The 21,961-nt window shown below is 37.7% G+C and overlaps 1 protein-coding gene and 1 long non-coding RNA gene across 3 annotated transcripts in view; one reads left to right on the forward strand and one right to left on the reverse strand.

Annotated features, from left to right (window-relative positions):
* The window catches only part of LOC127454744 (protein TALPID3-like), a 176,099-nt gene extending 174,167 nt beyond the window's left edge, over positions 1-1,932 (forward strand). For both annotated transcript variants that reach the window (XM_051722119.1, XM_051722120.1), the window contains one exon: positions 1,784-1,932. In XM_051722119.1, the coding sequence (XP_051578079.1) occupies positions 1,784-1,932 (149 nt within the window). The remainder of the gene's footprint in view (positions 1-1,783) is intronic.
* LOC127454750 (uncharacterized) lies at positions 1,064-17,208 on the reverse strand. The gene is made up of 3 exons (XR_007899597.1): positions 16,652-17,208; positions 1,747-1,969; positions 1,064-1,310 (listed from the first exon to the last, which is right to left on the reverse strand). It is a non-coding gene; the product is annotated as an uncharacterized LOC127454750 (long non-coding RNA).
* Between the last annotated feature and the right edge of the window lie 4,753 nt (positions 17,209-21,961).

A 21,961-nucleotide genomic window follows, 5' to 3' on the forward strand; every position in this document is an offset into this window, starting at 1 on the left:
GTATATATATATACCGATCAGCCTAATGTTGTGTAGGTCCCCTTCCTGCCGCCAAAACAGCGCCAACACACATCTCAGAATAGCATTCTGAGATAATATTCTTCTCACCACAATTGTACAGAGTGGTTATCTGAGTTACCATAGAATTTGTCAGTTTGAACCAGTCTGGCCATTCTCTGTTGACCTCTCTCATCAACAAGGCATTTCAAACTGCAGAACTGCCGCTCACTGGGTGTTTTTTGTTTTTGGCACCATTCTAAGTAAATTCTAGAGACTGATGTGTGTGAAAATCCCAGGAGATCAGCAGTTACAGAAATACTCAAACCAGCCCATCTGGCACCAACAATCATCCATCCGATTATCTAATCAGCCAATCGTATGGAGTGCATAAAATCAAAATTCAGTTAATGTTCACATCAACCATCAGAATGGGGAAAAATGTGATCTCTGTGATTTGGACCGTGGCATGATTGTTGGTGCCAGACGGGCTGGTTTGAGTATTTCTTTAACTGCTGATCTCCTGGGATTTTCACGCACAACAGTCTCTAGAATTTACTCAGAATGGTGCCAAAAACAAAAAACATCCAGTTCTGGATGGCAGTTCTGTTGACGGAAACGGTTGTCTAACTAACAAAGTCTACGGTAACTCAGATAACCGCTCTGTTCAATTGTGGTGAGAAGAATATCATCTCATCTGCGGCTTGGCGCTATTTTGACGGCACTAGGGGGACCTACACAATATTGGGCCGGTGGTTTTAATGTTGTGGCTGATCGGTGTGTGTGTGTGTGTGTGTGTGTGTATATATATTTATTTAGTTACTTACATTTTTTTTTTAAAGATAATAGCTTTTAATGATGGATATGATCAGCGCTGCATTTTTTTATATACTATTAAGCATTATATTATCTAAAATGTCTATTTAAAGCTAAAAATGTTATTATAAAAGGATATCTATGGTTTGTAGTGAATAAATATATGCAAGTTTTTTCTGAACTATTGACAGAACCAGTTTTAAATTGATTTACTGCATTCAAAATAAATGCAAAGACATAATTTAGAGGTTTTACATTATTTTTATTTGCATATCCTTTCCTTTCACAAACAGCCAGTTTGCTCTGCGGTGGGGCAGGTGGGGTCCGGTTCATCCTGTTAGATCTTGCATGGTGGTCTTATTTATATAAATTGGACATTTGATCATATTTGGTCACACTTCTGTCACAGAGGTTGCACTTTTATAAATGAAAAACAGCCGTTTGCGATCGGAGTTTGTGAGATTCCTTTGTGAAAAGTTCAAATCTACCAACAGCAGCTGGGGAGCAAATGGATCTTGTTAGAACAGCCGTGATCATACAGACTTTGATCTGTGAATTATCATAATTAATGTCAAATCCTGAGTTTGCCTTGAACCAATGATCCTGATAGAAATCTAAAGAAGCCCAAACCTCCAATAATCTTTTGGAAATGGGGTGTTTCAACTCAACAAACAGAACTTTAGCCAATCAATGAATAGATAAACATATTCAATGTGATAATAATCAATAAACAATTCCTCCGGCAAGTAATTGTATTCCTTAACAATAGTATAATTTTGTTATGATGTATGGTTACTGATGTGCACAGATCGGCTCTTTTACAAATGCTTCAAACATGGCTCATCCAGTCAGATTTCAGCCAGCTATATCCGTTTTGGTATATCATCTGAAAATGATGGTCAATTACATTGTTTTAAACTTCATGTCACTTACCTGTATTTAAATGTTGATTCTACCTGTTTTCCCACAGGTGAAGACATTTTTCTACACACAGAAGGGCGAGGAAGTGATGTCAGAGTGATGTCAGTGAGGCTGCCGTCTGTCAATCAGGAACATGAGTCTGGAAGTGTCAGCTCTGTTGAAGGAGATCCAGACTTTTCAGCTAATGATGTGTTTTAAACCAATGGCCCCTCTTTGTCTGGAAACCGCTAAGTGCCTGAGAAGACGGAAATGTTCTTGGTCTTAAATTATTTATTCACATTATAGATGCTTAAAATTGGATTAAAGTTAGTGCAAGAGCTACTGTACAATTTTTTTTCTTTTACCACTGTTACAGAACTGTATATGCTGTTGTCTGCTGGGTATCTTTAATTGTGTTGTTTTTCTACAAAAAAAATAGTTTAATCTTTTCAGTGACTGGTTTTAAAAAGCCATCTGTCACTCAGATGTTTTGTTTTTTTTTTTGCACCTAAACTCAATGCCATTTTAATCGTTTATTAAAAATTAAATGTAAAATCTGTGCCAAACTGAATTACAAAAATTATGGCTGTTTTCAAACAGGTTTCCCAAACATGTTTCTGTCATTGGTTGGACAGAGAGATACTCCCGTCCCAATTCTGCATGGTTGTGTTGCTCCAACAAACAGAGCAATGTTTTGGTAGCACCACAGTGTTAACACCTTTATGGAAATCAAACTATGAATAGCTTACTTATAGCTGTCTCTGCATATTAAACTGGGATAGAAGAAAGTATTTTGACATCTCCTTCTGTCTTCCATGGAAGAAAGAAACGCATACGAGTTTGGAACGACATGAGGGAAATGAAGACAGAATTTTAATTTTTGTATGAGCAATTCCTTTAAGTGAAGTTGTAATTTCATCCGATTATACCAGGTTCACATTAGTTGTTGGGTGACTCTATCTGAGCTGTGCTGTTCTCTGTCATGGTAATGGCAGTGGAGTGCATTACTTCATAAGAGTACGTTTTCACATCATTAGTCCCAGACTGCTGTTTCTCCCATTAGAGGAAGAGATAGAGAGAGATAGCTGCTATCAGATGCTGCTTTGCAGTGTCCTGCACTGATCATGCCTGTCTAATGAGCATCCTGTTTCACTCAAGACATGATAAAGCCTGGGAGAAAAAGGGAGAGAGTAGCCTGTGAACCACAGCCTTAATGAAAGCAGTATTGCAGAGACAGATTTTGGACCATCAACAAAAAGTCTGGTCCATTCTGTAGTTTACTCTGGGTAAGAATTGCTCACTTAGAAATAAGGAATGTGAAAATCAATCTGAAATCAATGACACCTTAATAATAGACTGGTTTGTAATAAAATGACAGCTCATTCCAATAATTGTCCAGCGGTCTCTGCTACAGTATGTAGACTTGGGAACCGTTCAGACCAAACACTTTATTGCATTAAATAAAGCTAGATGCAGTGCAACAAATCGAACAGAATGCATGTGCATACATCAGACGGTTCATAAATGTGTCGCGTGCATTCCATCTAAGGATGAGACTATAATGGAAGTATCTAGACCCTTATAATGGATCTTGGTGCAGAAACTCCCAGCAGACTGTGTAGAAGAATATAATAATGGCTCAACCGGAGTGTGTTGTTGTTTTTAGTCCAATGTCAGAGCACAAAGGCTCCAAAACCTCCCTCATCCACTTGCTTTTTTGCAGGTATGTGGAGAGGACCTGCTATTTATAAAGAGATCATCTGGGAAAATGTTTGACTTTCACAGCAGAAGAGCGGCCAATGGAGCGATAAGAGCAGAGCCAAAAGTGAGTAAGCTAATAGTGTGATGTGAAACTGACCAGAGAACCAAACCAAAAGTGTTTCATTTAATAATAAAAAAAAATCCTCATCAAAATAATTTCTCCTACAGAGTTGTATTTCAGCTGAAAGGAAGAGTTCACCCAAAATGATAATGATAAATCATAATTTTTTGCTCACCCTCATGTCGTTCCAAACCTGTTTGTCTTTCTTATTCAGAACACAAAAGGAGATGTTTTAATGGATATCACAGCCTGTCTTTTCAATACAATGGCAGTGGATAAGCGTCTCACTTTAAAGCTTATATAAAAGACTCAAAAGAATCATAAAAGTAGTCTGAGTGTTCAGGCTTATTCCAAGTCATCTGAAGACATGCAATAGGTTTTTCGGAGAAACAACCCATAATGTAAGTATTTTTTATAATATTGATTTTGACTCATCCATCAGTTTGTAATAATGAACAAAAAAATAGTTGATAATAGTACACTTACAATGTAAGCCTAGCAGGCAAGCATGCTGGAGATATAAAAGCAGAAATTTTAAGCTCATTTGTCAAAGCACTCATTAATTCTTCAGTAAACTGTTTACTGCTTGAGCTGTAAAGCTGTATAAATTGTCAGTTTGAGGCGGGACAACTTCATTAGGCTTAGGAACTACGGATGTGCCAGAATGGTCGACTAACAGCTGAGTTGATTAGTGGGGTCGACTACTAACATTAGTATTTTTAGTGGTGGTGGTTTTAATGGGAGACACAATTCTCAAATTAACTGATGGTTGCAACTTCTTAGAGAGAGTTTTTGCATGATGATAGCTTGCTTTGCTTAACAGTCAGGGTTCCCACACATCCTGGAAAACCTGGAATTTTGCAATGCAGTTTTCCAGTCATGGAAAATAAGAAAATTATCTAAATGTCCTGGAAAATACTTTAGTATAATAAAACTGTAGACTGTGTAATGTGCTAAAACATGGTAGTGATCGGGACTCAGTACAGGTGTCAAATACACATTTGTATCGTTTTGTCACTGTCGGCAGCTGCGCATTGTGAAATAACATCAACAGCTGATGCTCATGAACGATGCTTTTTCAGGTACATTCCCTGCTCATCTGGGTAGGGTTACACCAGCTGTGTGTAAGGTCTCATGTAAGTTGGGATGTAAAGTTCAAACTAAGGGTTTAGTTAGGGACTTGTTAGTTTGTAACTTAGTTGGTGCTTAATTTATTTGCATCACCAATTTCTAACGGATATGAATTAATATTCAATAATTCAGAGATCAGATTCCATTTATATCACGGTTACCACATGTAGGGCCCCATGATTTCCACAATGCGGCAAGCATGGACAGAATCACTGAATCTAGTCATAAAAATGGCATTAGCTATAAAACATGGAAAGTCACGGAACTTGACATATTTGGGATGAAAAATGATGTCGAGTGCACAATTAATCAAATAAAATTGCGATATATACTAGTGTAATTATTCAAACGTATAAGGTTGTGATTTAATTGAATAATTGTATAGTCTGCATGTGCTGCACTCTTCAAAATGAATGTGTGAAGCAGAGCATTCAGAAGCATGCAGCACATACAGACTATATATTTATAAAATTTAAATAATGAATATAATTATATTTTCATTTGATTCAAGTTTTAATAATGTAATTTGTCTAGACACATTTTGATTTTAAAATGTAATTAAACTGTTGAATACTTAATTCTGAAAACAAAAAAGAAGAAGAAGAAAAAAATAAAACATCGAATAACCACAATATACATCATGACCACTCATGTGTTTTTGTATAAATATTACACCCGTTGGGCACATAAAATGTCCTGGAAAATTCTGCCTTGATACCCAGACAGTAAAACCCACTGCAAGATGTTTTTTTTTATTTTATGCTTTAGGATTAGTCTTTTTATGCACTATTATTACTGCAAAGCTCTGAATTAATATATTTCAAGATGATCACTGTCGGACATTATATCCTCTGCTGTGAGTAATATTCCCGTATTTGTCAGGTGTTGTGGAGAGATTCAAATGTTTTGCTGCTTCTGTCTGACACTGCTTGATTAAATAGTTGCTGTAAATAAGGTTTAAATTGCTTGAAGTCCTGAAATAGATCGCAATATTATCTTGCAGTGCAGCGCTTTTGAATGCGCAGTGAGGATAGTCCTGAAGCACTCCGGTTACATTGAAGCACATCATTCTGCGTTCAGGATGTGCATAAGCGGTTTTGAGACACTCTTTATTGGTGACTTATTTTTACTTAGATAATTTTGTGCAATAAGGTGTTATAGTCATCATGCTGAAAAGCTGCACTTAGCATCTGTATATCCCTCTAAAAGGCATCTGATCAGGGTCACGAGAACATAACGGAGCCTTATTATACATTATTATCCTTAACACCAACTAGTCATTCAAACAACTGACCAACTAGTTGATTTTGAAAGTTGGTAGTTTTGCACATCCCAACTAAGAATTCCTTGTAATGCATACCAACATAATTTCTTTGCGTGGAGTTTGCTCCATGTAAACAAAGGTTTATGGATAGTTATGTGACATCCCTATAGTTATGTGGTATTGTTGTGCAGATATCGAGTGAAAGTAACCAGGTTTACTTTTTAGGCCACATCTACACTAAAAAGTTTTTATTTAAAAACTCACAGATTTTACTACGTGACTATCAATGAGCACGCATAATTTTAAGTGTTATAGTTATACTTCTGAAATAGTGTAATGGTTGCATTTTTTTATGTGTATTTGTGGTACCTCATGTTTGTCTGCTAGGCTTCCACTGAGGAGTCGAAATTAATGTCTGTGGTAACCATAAGTTTGCCAACTGCATATTACGGCTCTTTATGTCATTAATTTCATCATGTGCCCCTTTCAGTCGGCCAAATGATATGTAACTATTTAAGCAGCTGTGTGTCAAAACACTAAGTGATCAACCTCATTCTTATGCGTCCAAGAGCCAAGCTCAGTTTGATTGAATTATAATGAGTATATGCAGGAGAACTGCGCTGAACTGCAGAGAAAGGAGAAGCCCTCAAAAACCAACCGCTGGCCTGATATCACTCAAACTTTCTCTAAGTGTTTTCTAAAGATAAGGGTTGTGGTCTTACACCCCCACACACACACACATTTCTCGTCCCAAAAAAAAAATCCTTTCAACCCCTGTTAGCCAGCTGTTTATCAAAGCCAGATGTGTTGGGCAGGAAGCTGCAGGAAATTAACTGTGACATTGTCCACTGTCCTCTTGAAAAGTACCGCAGAACTCAAAGAAAACTCACGTAAAATTGCCCCTCCACCTCTCCTTTTATCAGACAACCATTCCCTTATGAGGCTGGTCCTTAAACCTTGTGGGAATTGGCACACGTCGTAGTGCCTGTTGTTTGTGATGTCAGTGCTTTGATTGGTGAAGGTGCTCTAGAGGATAGAATTGACAATTTTTGCCTTTAATCATGGTGACTTTAGATGGATGATGCTTTTGGGAAAACTTTGAATTTTTTAGCACTCCTGAAGGGAAAGGATTGCTTGAGGACTGCAGGCAAAACTAAGGACTGAAGGGGTGTTCATCCATTTGTGGCGACAAAGTGACCAGAAGTCGATTTGAGGTGAAATTTGCTATGTTCAGCTTTATGCAAATGCAAAGTGATGTGGCAACTACCAATAGACCCTTTTGGGGGGGGTGGGGGAATACTTCTGGAAGTATTTTTCCCATTCATTTGTTTTCTAAAGGGATTTCATAAAATCCTTCAAAATATAGTTCTAGGCGATGAACCAAACCAACCATTTCCAAGGTGAATCACAACATTACAAACTTTAATTTGAAGCAAAAAAAAAAAAAAAAATTTACAAGGCTGTGTACTGAACATCTTTTTTTAATGAGGGAATGAACTACAATCGCATGAAGCATTGCTAATGATGTAATCTAATTAAAAACTATGGAAAAATAAAACTAGTGATTTAAAGTTGTTGATTAAACTGTAGGTATAGAAACAATAGATTTCAATTTTATTGCATAATATTCAGATACATGCAAGTTGTTTTCGTCATGTAAGTAATCTGTCGCTTCAGAGCTCGGTTGGTACACTTTGTTTGCTGCAGTCTTATTGGTGGATCTTTCTTTGATGGATCATTGGTAGTGTAGATCTTATCTAGGAATTCACGATTATAAACACAATTTAAAAAAAATTAGGTTGAAAAAATTCGGACTGAAGACTTCAACAGAAGAATATACCATCGATTAAAAACCTCATAGCTCACGGTACTACGTTTGTCTTTAAAAGTTTGTAAGTTGTCGTTAAAAATCAGTTCCTCTATGGAAAAAAATGTATGGGATTTTTATTTCTGCAACCAGAATGTTGCGGTCTATTAGAGACAGTGAAGCTCACATGATCCATTGCCTCATATAGCTGGATGCCAAAGTCGAGCAGGAACACTTGCTAGCAGCTAACAATACATACACTTGGTGACAGCCAGTGATTTAATCACTGTCAGTGTGAACGCCCCTTCACTTGTACACATTAAGGATTCAGAACTGCAAAGTGGTTCTGCAAAGGATTTATTTAGAAATGATGAGGGTATGTTAATAAAATAGACTGCATACACTGGCAGCCAAAAGTTTGGAATAATGTACAGATTTTGCTGTTTCGGAAGGAAATTGGTACTTTAATTCATCGAAGTGGCATTCAACTAATCACAAAGTATAGTCAGGACATTACTGATGTAAAAAAACAGCACCATCACTATTTGAGAAAAGTCATTTTTGATTAAATCTAGACAGGCCCCATTTCCAGCAGCCATCACTCCATTAACTTATCCTTGAGTAATCATGCTAAATTGCTAATTTGGTACTAGAAAATCCCTTGCCATTATATCAAACACAGTTGAAAGCTATTTGGTTCGTTAAAAGAATGTTTTTGAGTTGCCACAGTATGAAATAGACTGGCATGTCTTAAGGTCAATATTAGGTGAAATGGCAAAAAATAAGCAGCTTTCTCTAGAAACTCGTCAGTCAATCATTTCATACAAAGATTTCATACAAAGGTACACTACAGTCTTCAAAGAAAAAGGACAACTGGCTCTAACAAGGACAGAAAGAGATGTGGAAGGCCAGATGTACAACTAAACAAGAGGATAAGTACATCAGAGTCTCTAGTTTGAGAAATAGACGCCTCACATGTCCTCAGCTGACAGCTTCATTGAATTCTACCCGCTCAACACCAGTTTCATGTACAATAGTAAAGAGAAGATTCAGGGGTGCAGGCCTTATGGGAAGAATTGCACAGAAAAAGCCACTTTTGAAACAGAAAAACAAAAAGAAAAGGTTAGAGTGGGCAAAGAAACACAGACATTGGACAGCAGATATTTGGAAAAGAGTGTTATGGATCTTAAACCCACTGAGCTTTTGTGGGATCAGCTAGACTGTAAGGTGTGTGAGAAGTGCCCGACAATACAGTCACATCTATGGCAAGTGCTACAGGAAGTGTGGGGTGAAATGTCACCTGAGTATCTGGACAAACTGACAGCTAGAATGCCATGGATCTGCAAAGCTGTCATTGCTGCACGTGGAGGATTTTTTGATGAGAACTCTTTGAAGCAGTTTAAGAAGTTCTGAATTTTTCAAGTTTTTAATGTCCTGACTATACATTGTAATCAGTTGTATGCCACTTTGTTGAAAAAAAGTACCTGTTTCTTTCCATAAGAGCAAAATCTGTACATTATTCCAAACTTTTGGCCACCAGTGTATATGAACATACATCAAGGATCTATTTACTAACAGCCATTTTAAACTTTTTAGATTGTGTATATTCTGTATCTGTGAGGGGGAGATGGACAGCTAATTGATTCTGAGATACGTCTCCCATTCATATTTATGAAGCCAGCACTGGAGTTTCATGAATTTAGTGCTAGATTAGCACAGTTGCTTCAAAATTTAAAGAGGAAGAGCGTTGCACCAGATCTAAGCTCTTTTCCTAAATGTCACCCTCAGCCCTTGCTGTCCTCCTCCAAGTATACACTTTGCAGCATGGATTATTGGTCAATAGTTAATTGTGTGGGCTTGGCAAAAAGGTTTAAAGGGGTGTTCGTGAGCACCCTTCTGAAACCCAAAATGACTATTAAGATGCCTAACTTTCTCTAAACTTCATGGATATAGTGAAGTGAAGGCCACGAGAGAGCAAGTGCACATTAAGTTCATCATTTGGGACAAGGCCTAACCATCTAGATGGAAGTAGGACATCTACAGTCTTTAATACAATACCGGTCAAAAGTTTTGAAACCCTTATTCTTTATTATATTTTTTTTTCTTCACATTTTAGAATAACAGTAAAGTCATCAAAACTATGGAATAACATAAATGGAACTATGGGAATTATGTTGTGACTAAACACAATCCAAAATAAATCAAAACTGTGTTATATTTTAGCATCTTCAAAGTAGTCACCCTTTGCCTAGATTTTGCAGACATGTACTCTTGACATTTTCTCAACCAACTTCTTGAGGTATCACCCTGGGATGCTTTTTAAACAGTACTGAAGGAGTTCCCATCTATATGCTGGGCACTTATTGGCTGCTTTTCTTTATTATTTGGTCCAAGTCATCAATTTCAAAAACTTTTTTTTTAAATTACATTTTATTTTTGTAATGAAAATTTTTTTAATATGGTGGCACAATTATATTTTTGTCTACGAAACTAATTTCAAACATTTCAGCATACGCCTTCAGATCAAAAGATTTTTAAGCTCATGAGAAACATTTCAGTCAAGTGTTTCAAAACTTTTGACCGGTAGTGTATAGAGAGGATACTTAAAAGTGCTGTACTACTTCCACGAGACTGAGCTATTGGATTAGCACTCCAAAGATACCAAATTAGATTTATTGAGACCGACATCGTGCAGAAACGGTTGTTAAAAACAGCAGCAGCAAAATAGCGCCCTCAATTGACAACTGTTATGAACAAGATGGCTTAAAAATGGCAGTAAGTCTCAATAATTTGCTTGAACTGAATGTGCAAAATGAGTGACAGGTCGAAAGCGTCATTGTCCGCGGTTTGCTGTTTACAGAGTCTAGAGTTGTCACAGAGACAGGGATTATCTTACAACTCTTATTTCAGTAATATCTTTCAGGGAGTAGGAACATTTTTTGCGTACCTTTCAATGAAAAAATAAATTACTTACAGCACATTTAAACCCGGATGATCCACAGACCTTCCTTACTATAGATGAAATTGACCAAGTTTTGAGATTATATCTTGTTTTAATCTACAACAACTGCGAGGTGACGGTGAGTAATGATGCATGGTGTCAAGATAAGGAGCACAAAGAACATCCCTGCCCTCTCAGACCAGAGAGGTTTACAAGATAAATGGCTTTCTTCAAGGATTTAGCCAGTTCAGTGTCCCATTGCTTTGTTTTTGTCCCTGCAGTGATGAATTACTGCAGTTAAAGTTTAGGACGGTGAGAATTTCACTTGGGTGACCCGCAGTACTGAACACCTGCCATACAAATCACTCCCTCATGACAGACCTTGAAGTCTCCATCTGCTGAGATACCAGTGTCATGTCCACCTATCTTTGTTTCCTGGACATCTATTCTTCAAATCAGATACTCTGTAAGGCCGCTTTAACACTTGAGCTTTTAGTTACAACAGTGTTGAGTTTGTTCGGTTGATGTGAAAGCAAATTAAACTCAGTTTGGACCAAACGACTGAACCAAAATTAGCCTAAGGGGCTGAGCACACACCTGTGCTATTTTTAATTGTTGGTCTGTATAAACCACACACTTGATTAAAGTTTTTGACCATTGCAACAAGTCTCAAAATTGTTTTTCATCATGACTCACCATGAGCCCTGCATTTTTAAGATGCAGTGTCACGCTAAAAAAAAAGTTAAACTTTTAAATGTTTTGTCTTGAAACTCCTGCACTGTCTCTCTCTCTCTCTTTGAATGCAAGAACGCTCCCTGTATGAATGGCCCAAAGAGCATAGAGAATCATTTACAATGGTCTAGTGCCAAATACAGATGCATGTGAATTTATTTTCACAATGCAGTTGGAAATAGTTGATGGATTGTCAGCATCGATGACAATGTCTCAGAATCGATTGAAAGTTGAGCTTATCACATTTTAAAGGAATATTCTGGGTTCAATGCAAGTTAAGCTCAATTGACAGTATGTGTGGCATAATGTTGATTACCACAAAAAATTATTTTCGACTTGTCCCCGTTATTTTCTTTAAAAAAAAAAAAAAGTGAACAACTTTTTTTTTTTTTTTAAATACAGTGAGACACAGTACAATGGAATTGAATGGGGCCAATCCATAAACGTTAAAATACTCACTGTTTCAAAAGTATAGCCACTAGAAGTAAACAATAAGCGTGTAAATATGATTTCAGTGTGATAAAATCGCATACTAAACTTTTCTGTGAAAAGCTATATCCAATTTTACAACTTCGTTGCCATGATGACTGTAATTTAACAGACAAGAAATTAACTTTTGTGGTAATCAGCACTATACCACAAATACTGTCGATTGAGATTAACTTAAGTTGAACTTGGAATATTCCTTTAATGAGACTATTAACTTCTCAAAGTCAACTATCTCTCTCTTGTTTGGCAATACACTTCAGATTTCTTGGCTGGGCTGAATGCCTGTTAATTGGTGTTTGGGAGCAGTTGATTATCTTGCTCTGGGGTTTTAATGGAGCCTCAATGCATAAGAGAATCAGAGGGGAGGATGCATACTGGACTCTTACCAAAACTGATTCTCCACCAAACTCCATGTGAAAATACAGACATGTTGAACAAGGTAAAACATCCTTCTCTCAAGACAACCATTCTCTGTTTCCAGTGTTTTTATCAACCAAAGAGTTCAGTTTAAAGTTAAGTGCCTTTTAAATGTAAGAGTTAGCTTACTCAGTATTTCAAGTTAAGAGCAATTAACATGCATGTGTAGTACAAAATCAGAATCTAAAAGTTCTACTAACTTAAACTTGAGTTTAATGACTTAAAAAAAAAAAGACTGTGGTCTACAGTGTAGTGGCATTTTCATGTTTAACGAAGGCTGGTTGTAAAGGTTGCATTTTTAATAAAATGGTTTCTAAAACTAAAAAAATGTGTGGTCATTTGTAGTTTTATTTTAGTCAGTTTTGGAGTCGTGAAAATTTGAATCTAGTTCCATTTTTTCCAGTTATCAGCAATCTGTTATTTATTTCTTTATTATTATTTTTTAATGATAACAACACTGCCACAAACAGAAATACAGATTTTCTCTAGGTGTGTTTGCTAATGGTTCCTCACTTGGCCTGACATTAATTATGCAGTGTAAGATTTGGCATCCAGTATCGGCTACAGATGGAGACTGTCTGTATGTTTATGGAAATCAGGCTACGCTCACACTGCCAGATCAGATGATGGATGGACATACAGTTTTCTTGGCTAAGACTGAATCTAATACAGCTACATTGTTCAAGCCATTTGGAACAGCGAGTGTATATACATAAATAGACTTTAACACTGTGTGAGTAAAATTTGAGCGGTGCTTTCCCATGCAAAATTCGCCACCATGATGCTAGGGTGTTCTGGGTGGTTGTCAGAGCGTTGCTATACTGTGCTATACTGCTAAGTGTTTTTGATGTTTGCTAGGACGTTCTGTGTGGTCACTAGGGTGCTTTTGAGGAAATGTGAGTGTAGCTTGCCCATGCAGAATTTGCTACTGATGGGTGGTTGCTGTGCTGTTGGTAAGGTGTTCAGATTGGCTAGCATGTGGTTATGCAGTTTCTTGGGTATTCCGGATGATTCCTAGGACATTGGTAGGTGGTTGCTGGAGTGTTCTGGGTGTTTACTTATTGGCCCAAGTCTCTATAAAATTCTGGTCCCTATATAAGGCTCGGATCCAGGGTATTTTTGGCCCGTTTCATCGCCCACATTACAAGCACCACTTATAAGGAACCATGAAGGGAGAAAGAGAAGAGAGTTTTGCACTGCGTTGTTTTTATGCAGATGACCTCACAGTAATGACGTGGATCCATTATCAATTATCTAGTCACGAGTGATTTGGAAGCAGTCAGCTTAGACTTGTAGATAAATTCCATCTGCTATTGCAACCCAACAGGGAGTTTGAGCTGATAAGGATTGATTTGAAGCCCTCTGTTGCTGGCAAAGTGCTTTGTAAGATGTGCAAAGGCATATATTCATGCTGTGACATGTATTTCGGTCAGTTAGACAGACATTGCAATGCTATCAAAAGAAAAAAAAAACTCACAAAAGTGTTGCTATTAAAAACTAACATTTGGAAATCCATCTGTGTCCTGGCTCACATAAGCAAAGCTACTGATATCCTTTTTATTTTGGATGAGGTAAAGCAGAGTGGAGCAGATGTGTGCAGATGTTTGCTTTGAGCACAGTCTTTGACCCTCAGAGGCAGAGATGGCAGACGTGCTGAGAGGACAGGAAGTACTTCAGCTTTTATCTCCCCCTCCCTATACCGAAGACAGACAGTTGTTTCAGCAGATGTACAGAGAAGAGAAAGTGGACAACCCTACAGCCCTGACAATGAACTTCTATATTCGTCTCTATGACATTCTGGTATATGGTCACTATTTGAGGTATCATTCATTTTCTCAGCATAAGTGGCACAAGTTACACACCGAATTAACACTGTCATGTTTTCCTTAGCAAGTGCCATAGAATAGAATAGAATAATGTGGCAAGGGGGGGCATGGTCATGTGTCGGTCTGAGGGAGAGGGAGAGCTGTAAGGATCATCACCTGGGTTATGATCCTTACTGCTCTCCCGCAGACCAACATATGACCACGCCCCTCCATGCCACAAATACATTTTGTGAAGAGTATATGAGTTGTGCTTGACCAAGCAAAAGTAGTCATGGTTCTAGGGTGCTGTGGATGGTTTCCATCATGTTGTTATATGGTTGCTAGGAGGTTGCTTACTACCCTAAGACAAAAGAGCCCACCCCCAAGCTTCTGTGATGTTCTGGTCCTTTGTTATGAATCTAGTTATTTAACTTAATTAAAAAAAAACAAAACAAAAAAAACATTATGTTTAATAGTGGATTTTCTGGTGAAGAACTACACTACCCATGATCCTGAAGGGAAATGATCCACCAATCAGAGTGCTGCGGAAAACAAAGAGCACTATACTGATGCTAGCCTTAGTAAACATCACAAATAATGGTACCCATGCACTACAATGATGCATTCACTAATGAGAGTTCTGTGAAGTCAATTTCTTGCTGGCAAACCATTACATGCTTTGTGAGAACTAAATATTACAGTGTTGACATGGTACACTTATAGTAAATCATTCTTCGACAGAAAAAAATGGAAGAGTGTTATAAAAAACACTGCATAAACATCAAAGCTGTTGTAGACGCCTACCAAGTGTCTAAGACTCTTAGATGGATGGGTGTGTATATGCCTGAGAGAGTATTCATTATTCAAAACCATTGGTAGGGATTCTTACAGGTGGAGACTGGAAAACAAATGCAGGGCAGGGACTATCGCTAATACCTTCCCACACAAAAAGGAAAAACAAAGATAATATTAGCAAGAAACAATGGGGATTGGAGATAGTTCTATTGAAATGGTGAGGGAAATATCTGCTGTTGTCTGCCGCTTTCTTGCAGTGGCTTGACTACATCATTGAGCCATGCCTTGGCACTACGCCAAAACTAGACAGAGTAACTCTGTATGCACCATCAGGGCCCTCATAACCAATGCAGGATGCTAATTATTGTGCATTGGGCTTTTTTCTTTGACCAGCCAACTAATGTAAATTTTGTGTTTTCTCGAAATGTCTTGAAGGAAGAACAATTGCTCACATTTTTGCTCAATTTATTTAACTTATACCCACCATAATTTGTAGTGTTCCAAAGACTAGAATGTGTTTCCAAGAAATTGAATTGGTGTTTATCATTGCTGTAAACAGATCTTTGTCCAATCTTAGAGATATTGTATGCCAATTTTAAAACTTGAGAGATATTTCTCGAAACGCTACGCTGCTAAACACAATATACACTAATTTTAGTTGCTACTAGTTACGAATCAAAAAGGGAAATGGAAAACACACACAGCAGTCATGCTTGGGTCTCAGGAGGTTAAAGCTGAAGTGTGTAATTTTGTAAGTGATAAAATACTTTCTCCTATTCAAGCTAATTATGCAGAGACAACTATAATTAAGTAATTTGTAGGTGGATTTCCTCAAAAAGTGTAAACCCTGTGGCTCTGTGCAGCTATCAAAACATTGCTCTGTTTGTTTAAACATCTATCGCAAGCCCTTTCAACATTTCATCAAGTGCAGAATATGCATTATAGATATCAAAAATTCAGTTTTCATTAGTTAAAATGCAAATTCTTGACATCAGGAATGGAATTACTACAAGTGGAAGTGCTCATATTCTATATCAGTTATCACATTTGTTAGTTAAAACGTTAATTCTTGATATAAAAAAATTACTTCATTACATTACAAAAATGGAATTTCGACTAATAAAAAACATATTTCTTTATCTCTAATTGCATTTTCACTAGTAGAAATTCACAATGATCTGTCATTCACTCCTGATCATAATGCAATTTCAAAATTATAATTCATTTTTTACCAGTTGAAATTGTAATTTACTACTTGTGAAAACAATAATTTCTTATTTCAATAACTACATTGTTAGTAGTGCAAATGTCCACTATTGACATCAGCAACAACAAAATGTATATTTTTCATATGGAACTTGGTTTTCACTATGTTAATTTCAGATATCTATAATGTAATCTTTAATTACTCTTCAATTTATTGATGTGTGAAATCCATTTCCAGTTATGTGAAAACCAAATTACAGATAACAAAAATTAGAATTTTATCTAGTTGTAATTCAATTTTTGACATCAAGAAAGGAGTTTTGCACTAGTAACAATGTCATTATTGATATAAAAAAATTATTGTTTTTACTAGTAAGAAGTAAAAACACACTTCAGCTTTAAAGTGGATTTGTTCCAATCTGACCTTTCGAAAAGCATTTAGAATAAAATAAATCGTGATGAAAAGAGACTGTAGATGGATATTGATTATATGTGTGTTCAGCAGGACATCAGAATGAAAGATACTCACCATGAAAATATTCCAGAGGAGACTCATAAATGAACATAACTGTATTGACTGGATGTGTCCTGGATCGAGAGGCATTGTGAAGATTGATTTCAAAAACTGCTGAACGGTATATTGCCCTTTCCTTAGGCTGAGTGTCCAAAATAGAATTAATGTCTAATGCTCTGTAGTCTCTAGGTACACTTGAAATGTTTTCCTCTCATTTTCCACCCCTTCTGCCCCTCTCTGCGAACAACACTCTATCTGTGTGCTATTTTCGGTCATTTGATTAATGGTTAAAGAAACAGGACTGAAGGGAGAGTCTTAAAACTTTCATGGTATATGGGTTGACTATTGAACACTCTAAACAATGGAAATGTCTACCACAGATTTTGGGTTGCAGAGAAAATGATTTAGACCTTGAAACTTTGACAGCTGGGCTTTGAAGATTGTGGTACCACGCCAGACCCCTGTAAAATATTTACAGCATTGAAAATATGCAGTCCTTATTGAAGGGATTTCTGTAAAATGTGTCTGAAATCATTTGGTTCTAATAGAGTGGTTTGATGGTATATCTGTTTCTCATTGGGCTTCATACATGCATTGAATTGATGCATTGATTCACTTTCCCAACAATGTTACTAGTCGTGATTTAACTATCTATAGCAAATGTAATAAGCAATGTTCCATAATAAAGGACATTAAAACAATTTTCAAAGGCATCACATATTTTACTGCATCAATAAATTAAAGGAATAGGTCAATAAAAAATAGTTTACTCACCCTCTTGTGGTCCTAAATTGTATTAATTTCTTCCATATAAAAGAAATGAATACAATTTCTCCCAAACAGATGAGGTTTTTAAGGTTAATGCTCTGTCTGGTTTTAAATCAACAAAACCTGTCTCCCTACCCTTAACCTTAAACCTAAACCTAACCAAGTGTCATTAAAGCAAATGTGCGATGAAAAACACAATTGCTGAAGCAGCCATATCATTTTCTGGTGCTTTTATGACCAAACAAGTCTCATAGATTGAATGTTACTATAACTACACTTTTGCAAACTAACTTTTATGTGCCGAATTCTGTTCTGTCACAGTGTCCTAGTGAAATTAACACTAGAGTCGCTGCAAGAACTGCGTTTTATTAACTTTCACACAAATCACAACTGCAACGGCTAATTTTGATTTTATTTATTTATTTTTTCAATTAACATTTTTATTGATTCGTAGACATATAACAAAGAAAAAACACAACATATATACATTGAATCAACATTTTACATTTAACCCCCACTATTACCCCTCCCCAATCACCAACACCACCCTGACCCCCATCGAACACCCCTGTGCTCACCAATAAGAATACACACACACACACACACATAAAAAAAAGAAAAAGAAAATATAACAATCATATATAATTAAACTAAACTTCTCTTTCCACAGCCCTTCCCCGAGAGTCCCCCAAAAACACTAAGTAATTGCCCCATTTCCTATCAAACAAATTCAGAACCCCCAGCCTTCTGCTTGACCCCTCCTTGAAAGCAGCCACCCTCCCCATCTCCGCACACCACTCCAGAAATGAGGGCGCTCCATCCGACTTCCATCCCCTTAAAATAATTTGCCTGCCAATCATGATACTGGTCAGAACCCAATTTTTTATGTGTTTATCCCCAAAATTTATGATCGCCCCCATCGCCCAAAATACAGAGTCTGGGGCAAAATGAAATCTGAGTGCCCAAAATGTCACACATAAAACTCTGAACCTTCAACCAAATTTCTTGGATCTTAACACACCCCCAAAACACTTGGGTTGTGTCTCCATCTTCTGATTGGCATCGCCAGCAGGTGGGTGTGACTTTAAGACCAAGCCTATACAATCTAGAGGGGGTCCAATAGAATCTATGTAGAATCTTGAATTACTTAAGGCGCACTCTTGCATCTCTAGATGCAGACTTGACGTTTTTTAGAATCCTAGCCCACACTCAATCCTCCAGTACCAAGTTTAAATCTTTCTCCCATAATCTCTTGAGAGAAGTTGAAGCTCCATCCCCCAGACTCTGAATTAGCAGGGAGTAATACACTGATGCCTCATGACCTTTTCCAAAAGCAGTAATCACCACTCCCAGAGTATCTGCCGCTTTAGGGGGGTGTGCGCTACTCCCAAAAACAATACTGAGCAGATGGCGCAGCTGTAAATACCTATAGAACTGAGATCTGGGAATACCAAAATGTTGAACCAAATTTTCAAAAGATCTCAACACTCCATTCTCATATAGATCACCGAGTGTAGTAACCCCCCTCACAATCCACTCTGACCAGCAGAAAGGGGACTTATTAATACATAATTTAAGGTTCAGCCATATGCTTGAGGCAACATTTAAATAAATGGATGAATTAAACACTCTGGAGTGTAATTGCAAGATAATGGGGTGTAACTTAACTTCAATTAGTTTGAAAGAAAGGCTTTCAAATGGCAAAATAGGGGCAAGAAATTCCTGTTCAATACAAAACCAGGGAGGGGCTCTCTCAGGTGGAAATGACCAATGAGCCAAATGTCTGAGACCAAATGCATAACAATAAAACAATCTCGGGTAGGCCTACCCCACCTTTGTCAATCGGCCTATGTAACTTATTAAAATGTAATCTAGAACGCTTACCATTCCAAATGAAGGACTTTGCTATGCTATCAAATTGCTTAAAATAAGAGAGGGAGACATCTACAGGGAGAGACTGTAGCAGGTAGTTCAATTTTGGAATATAATTTATTTATTAACATTAATCTTCCCAATCATAGATAAATGTAATGAAGCCCACCTGCCCACATCGCTCGAAAACCTTTTTATTAAGGGGTCAGAATTAACTCTTAACTAAATCAGACAAATTTGCTGGGAATAAAATGCCCAAATACTTAATGACCTGTTTGGGCCACTGGAAGGCTCACGGCTAGAAAGCCGTTACTGGGCAGTATGCTGTCAGAGCCAAAGCTTCGGATTTAGACCAACTGACTCTGTATTCTTAGAAAAGGAATTAATAATTCTATAGAGGCAAGGCATTGATCTAATGGGGTCAGAGACAATAATAAAATATCATCTGTGTAAAGCAAAAGCTTATGCGCAACACCTCCCGCCACTACCCCTGGAAAATCATCTTCCCTTCTTAGCGTGGCTGCTAATGGTTCCAGGGCAAGACAGAACAATAATGGGGAAAGAGGGCAACCCTGTCGGCTGCCCCTATCCAGAGTAAAATAATCTGAAATTAATCCATTTGTTTGTACTGCTGCTACCTGGTGTCTATAAAGTAACTTAATCCATCTAATGAAAGTATTCCCAAACCCGTATATTTCCAAAATCTTAAAAAGATAATCCCATTCTACCATATCAAATGCATTTTCAGCATCAAGTGAGATGGCAGCAACCGGAGTCTGATCATTCGAATGTATAGTCCCTACCAGATGGGTTCAAAAGTCTCCAAATATCAGTAAGACCAAGATTTTTACCCGTCCTGTGAAGCGTCAGTGTTGCTCTAGGAGGCTTACACACTTTTACTTCAATATGATCAAGGATTGAATCCATCAATAGATTAAAGTCTCCTCCCAATATTATATCATGAGGGGTGCCAGCGGCTTGCAACATCCCTTCAAGATCTATAAAAAAGCCCTGATCATCAGCATTAGGTGGGTAAATATTAGCCAAAATCAACCTTTGCCCCTGAATTTCTGCTAAAACAATAATGACTCTTCCTATTTATCTTTAATCTGTTTGAAACATTTGAATTGTAGATGTTTACTTATCAATGTAATGGCTCCCCTGCTCTTACTTGAGCCAGCACTAAAGAAAAAATGCCCACCTCATATCTTCCTAAATTTTCCAGCTTCCAGTGGGGAAAGATGCGTTTCTTGAAGAAACACTATATCATATTTCTTACATTTAAGAAAAGAAATAACCTTCCTTCTTTTTTTGGGATACCCCAACCCATACACATTCCACGTGGAGAGAGACAATCCACTCATATTAACATTTGACATTTTTACATATTAGAAAAAATGGATTGTGTGTCAAAAATAAAATTATAAAGACCACATTCCAACATTAGTGCAACAATCAAACCCCAAACTTCCCTCCGAAACAAACATACAGAAAAAAGAAAAATGTGTGCATTAACCCCTTGCACGACAGCGCCAACCGGTGTCCATCCCTCTAAACTCAAACAGTCCATGTACACCTATGAGAGCCCCCGCGACAACTTTGCCATTGGATTGCTCAAGTCCGGTGTTTCTATAAAAATTTTGTGAGACAGAATTACATAACAGAAGAAAATCTATAAAACAAACTCCAGCCATTAGGGATAAACACAAAGAATGTGTAGATTCATCCACATAACTGCCCTGAAGGTGTGTTCCTCCACAAAACAAGCTTCAGCTGCTAGCGGAAACCAGCACAAAAAAAAAGGCCATTCAGTTTCCTCGGACAATCAAACGAATGTTCAGTGAGCTGGCCCATTCAACTGCTACATGAGTGCAACAGATGACCCAATCACTCCAATGTCCTGCAAGAAATACTCCACAAAGCAAACTCCAACCAATAGGAGGCATAAGCACAAAGAATGGGCAGATTCATCCACAACACTGTCCCAAAGGATTGTTACGACACAAAACAAACTCCAGCCACTAGGCGGAACCAGCACAAAAAGAAACAAAAAAGGCGCCCAGTTTCCTCGGACAGTCAAGTAAATGTTCACTGAGTCAGGCCCACTCGGCTGCAACGTGAGTATCACACAGTGACTTACTCACTCCATTGACTTAATGAAGGACAATGCTTGTTTGGGACATTGAAATACTTTGTGGCCATCCTTAGCATCTGTTCTCAATTTGGCCAGGAACATCAGTGCAAAAGCGACCTTCCGTTGATGTAAGAGTTTCTTGCATTCCTTGAATCGATCACATTTCTCTCATCGAATTCGCAAACTCTGGGAAAAAGGAAATGTTGTGGTTCTTCCAAGAAAGCCTTCCTTTGCTCCTCGCCCTGCATAACACAAGATCTTTATCAGATGATCTCAGAAATTTGGCCAGAATTGATCGAGGCCTGTCTTCCTCAGTGGATCGCCAAGCCGGAACTCTATGAGCTCGTTCTATTTCCAGCGTATGGCCTGCTATGTCGAGCAGACTCAGAAAGAGCCCATCCAGAAATTCCACCATGTCCTGACCCTCTGCTCGCTCAGGAATTCCAACAATTTGGACGTGATTCCACCGATTATGATTTCCCAAACGCGCTCCAACTCTGCCTTGGTTGCTAGCGGATTAGCAGCTAATTCCCTCTCTGATGACTCCAGAT

The sequence above is a fragment of the Myxocyprinus asiaticus genome, chromosome 17 (genome assembly GCF_019703515.2).
Source record: "Myxocyprinus asiaticus isolate MX2 ecotype Aquarium Trade chromosome 17, UBuf_Myxa_2, whole genome shotgun sequence".
Classification (NCBI taxonomy): Eukaryota; Metazoa; Chordata; class Actinopteri; order Cypriniformes; family Catostomidae; genus Myxocyprinus; species Myxocyprinus asiaticus.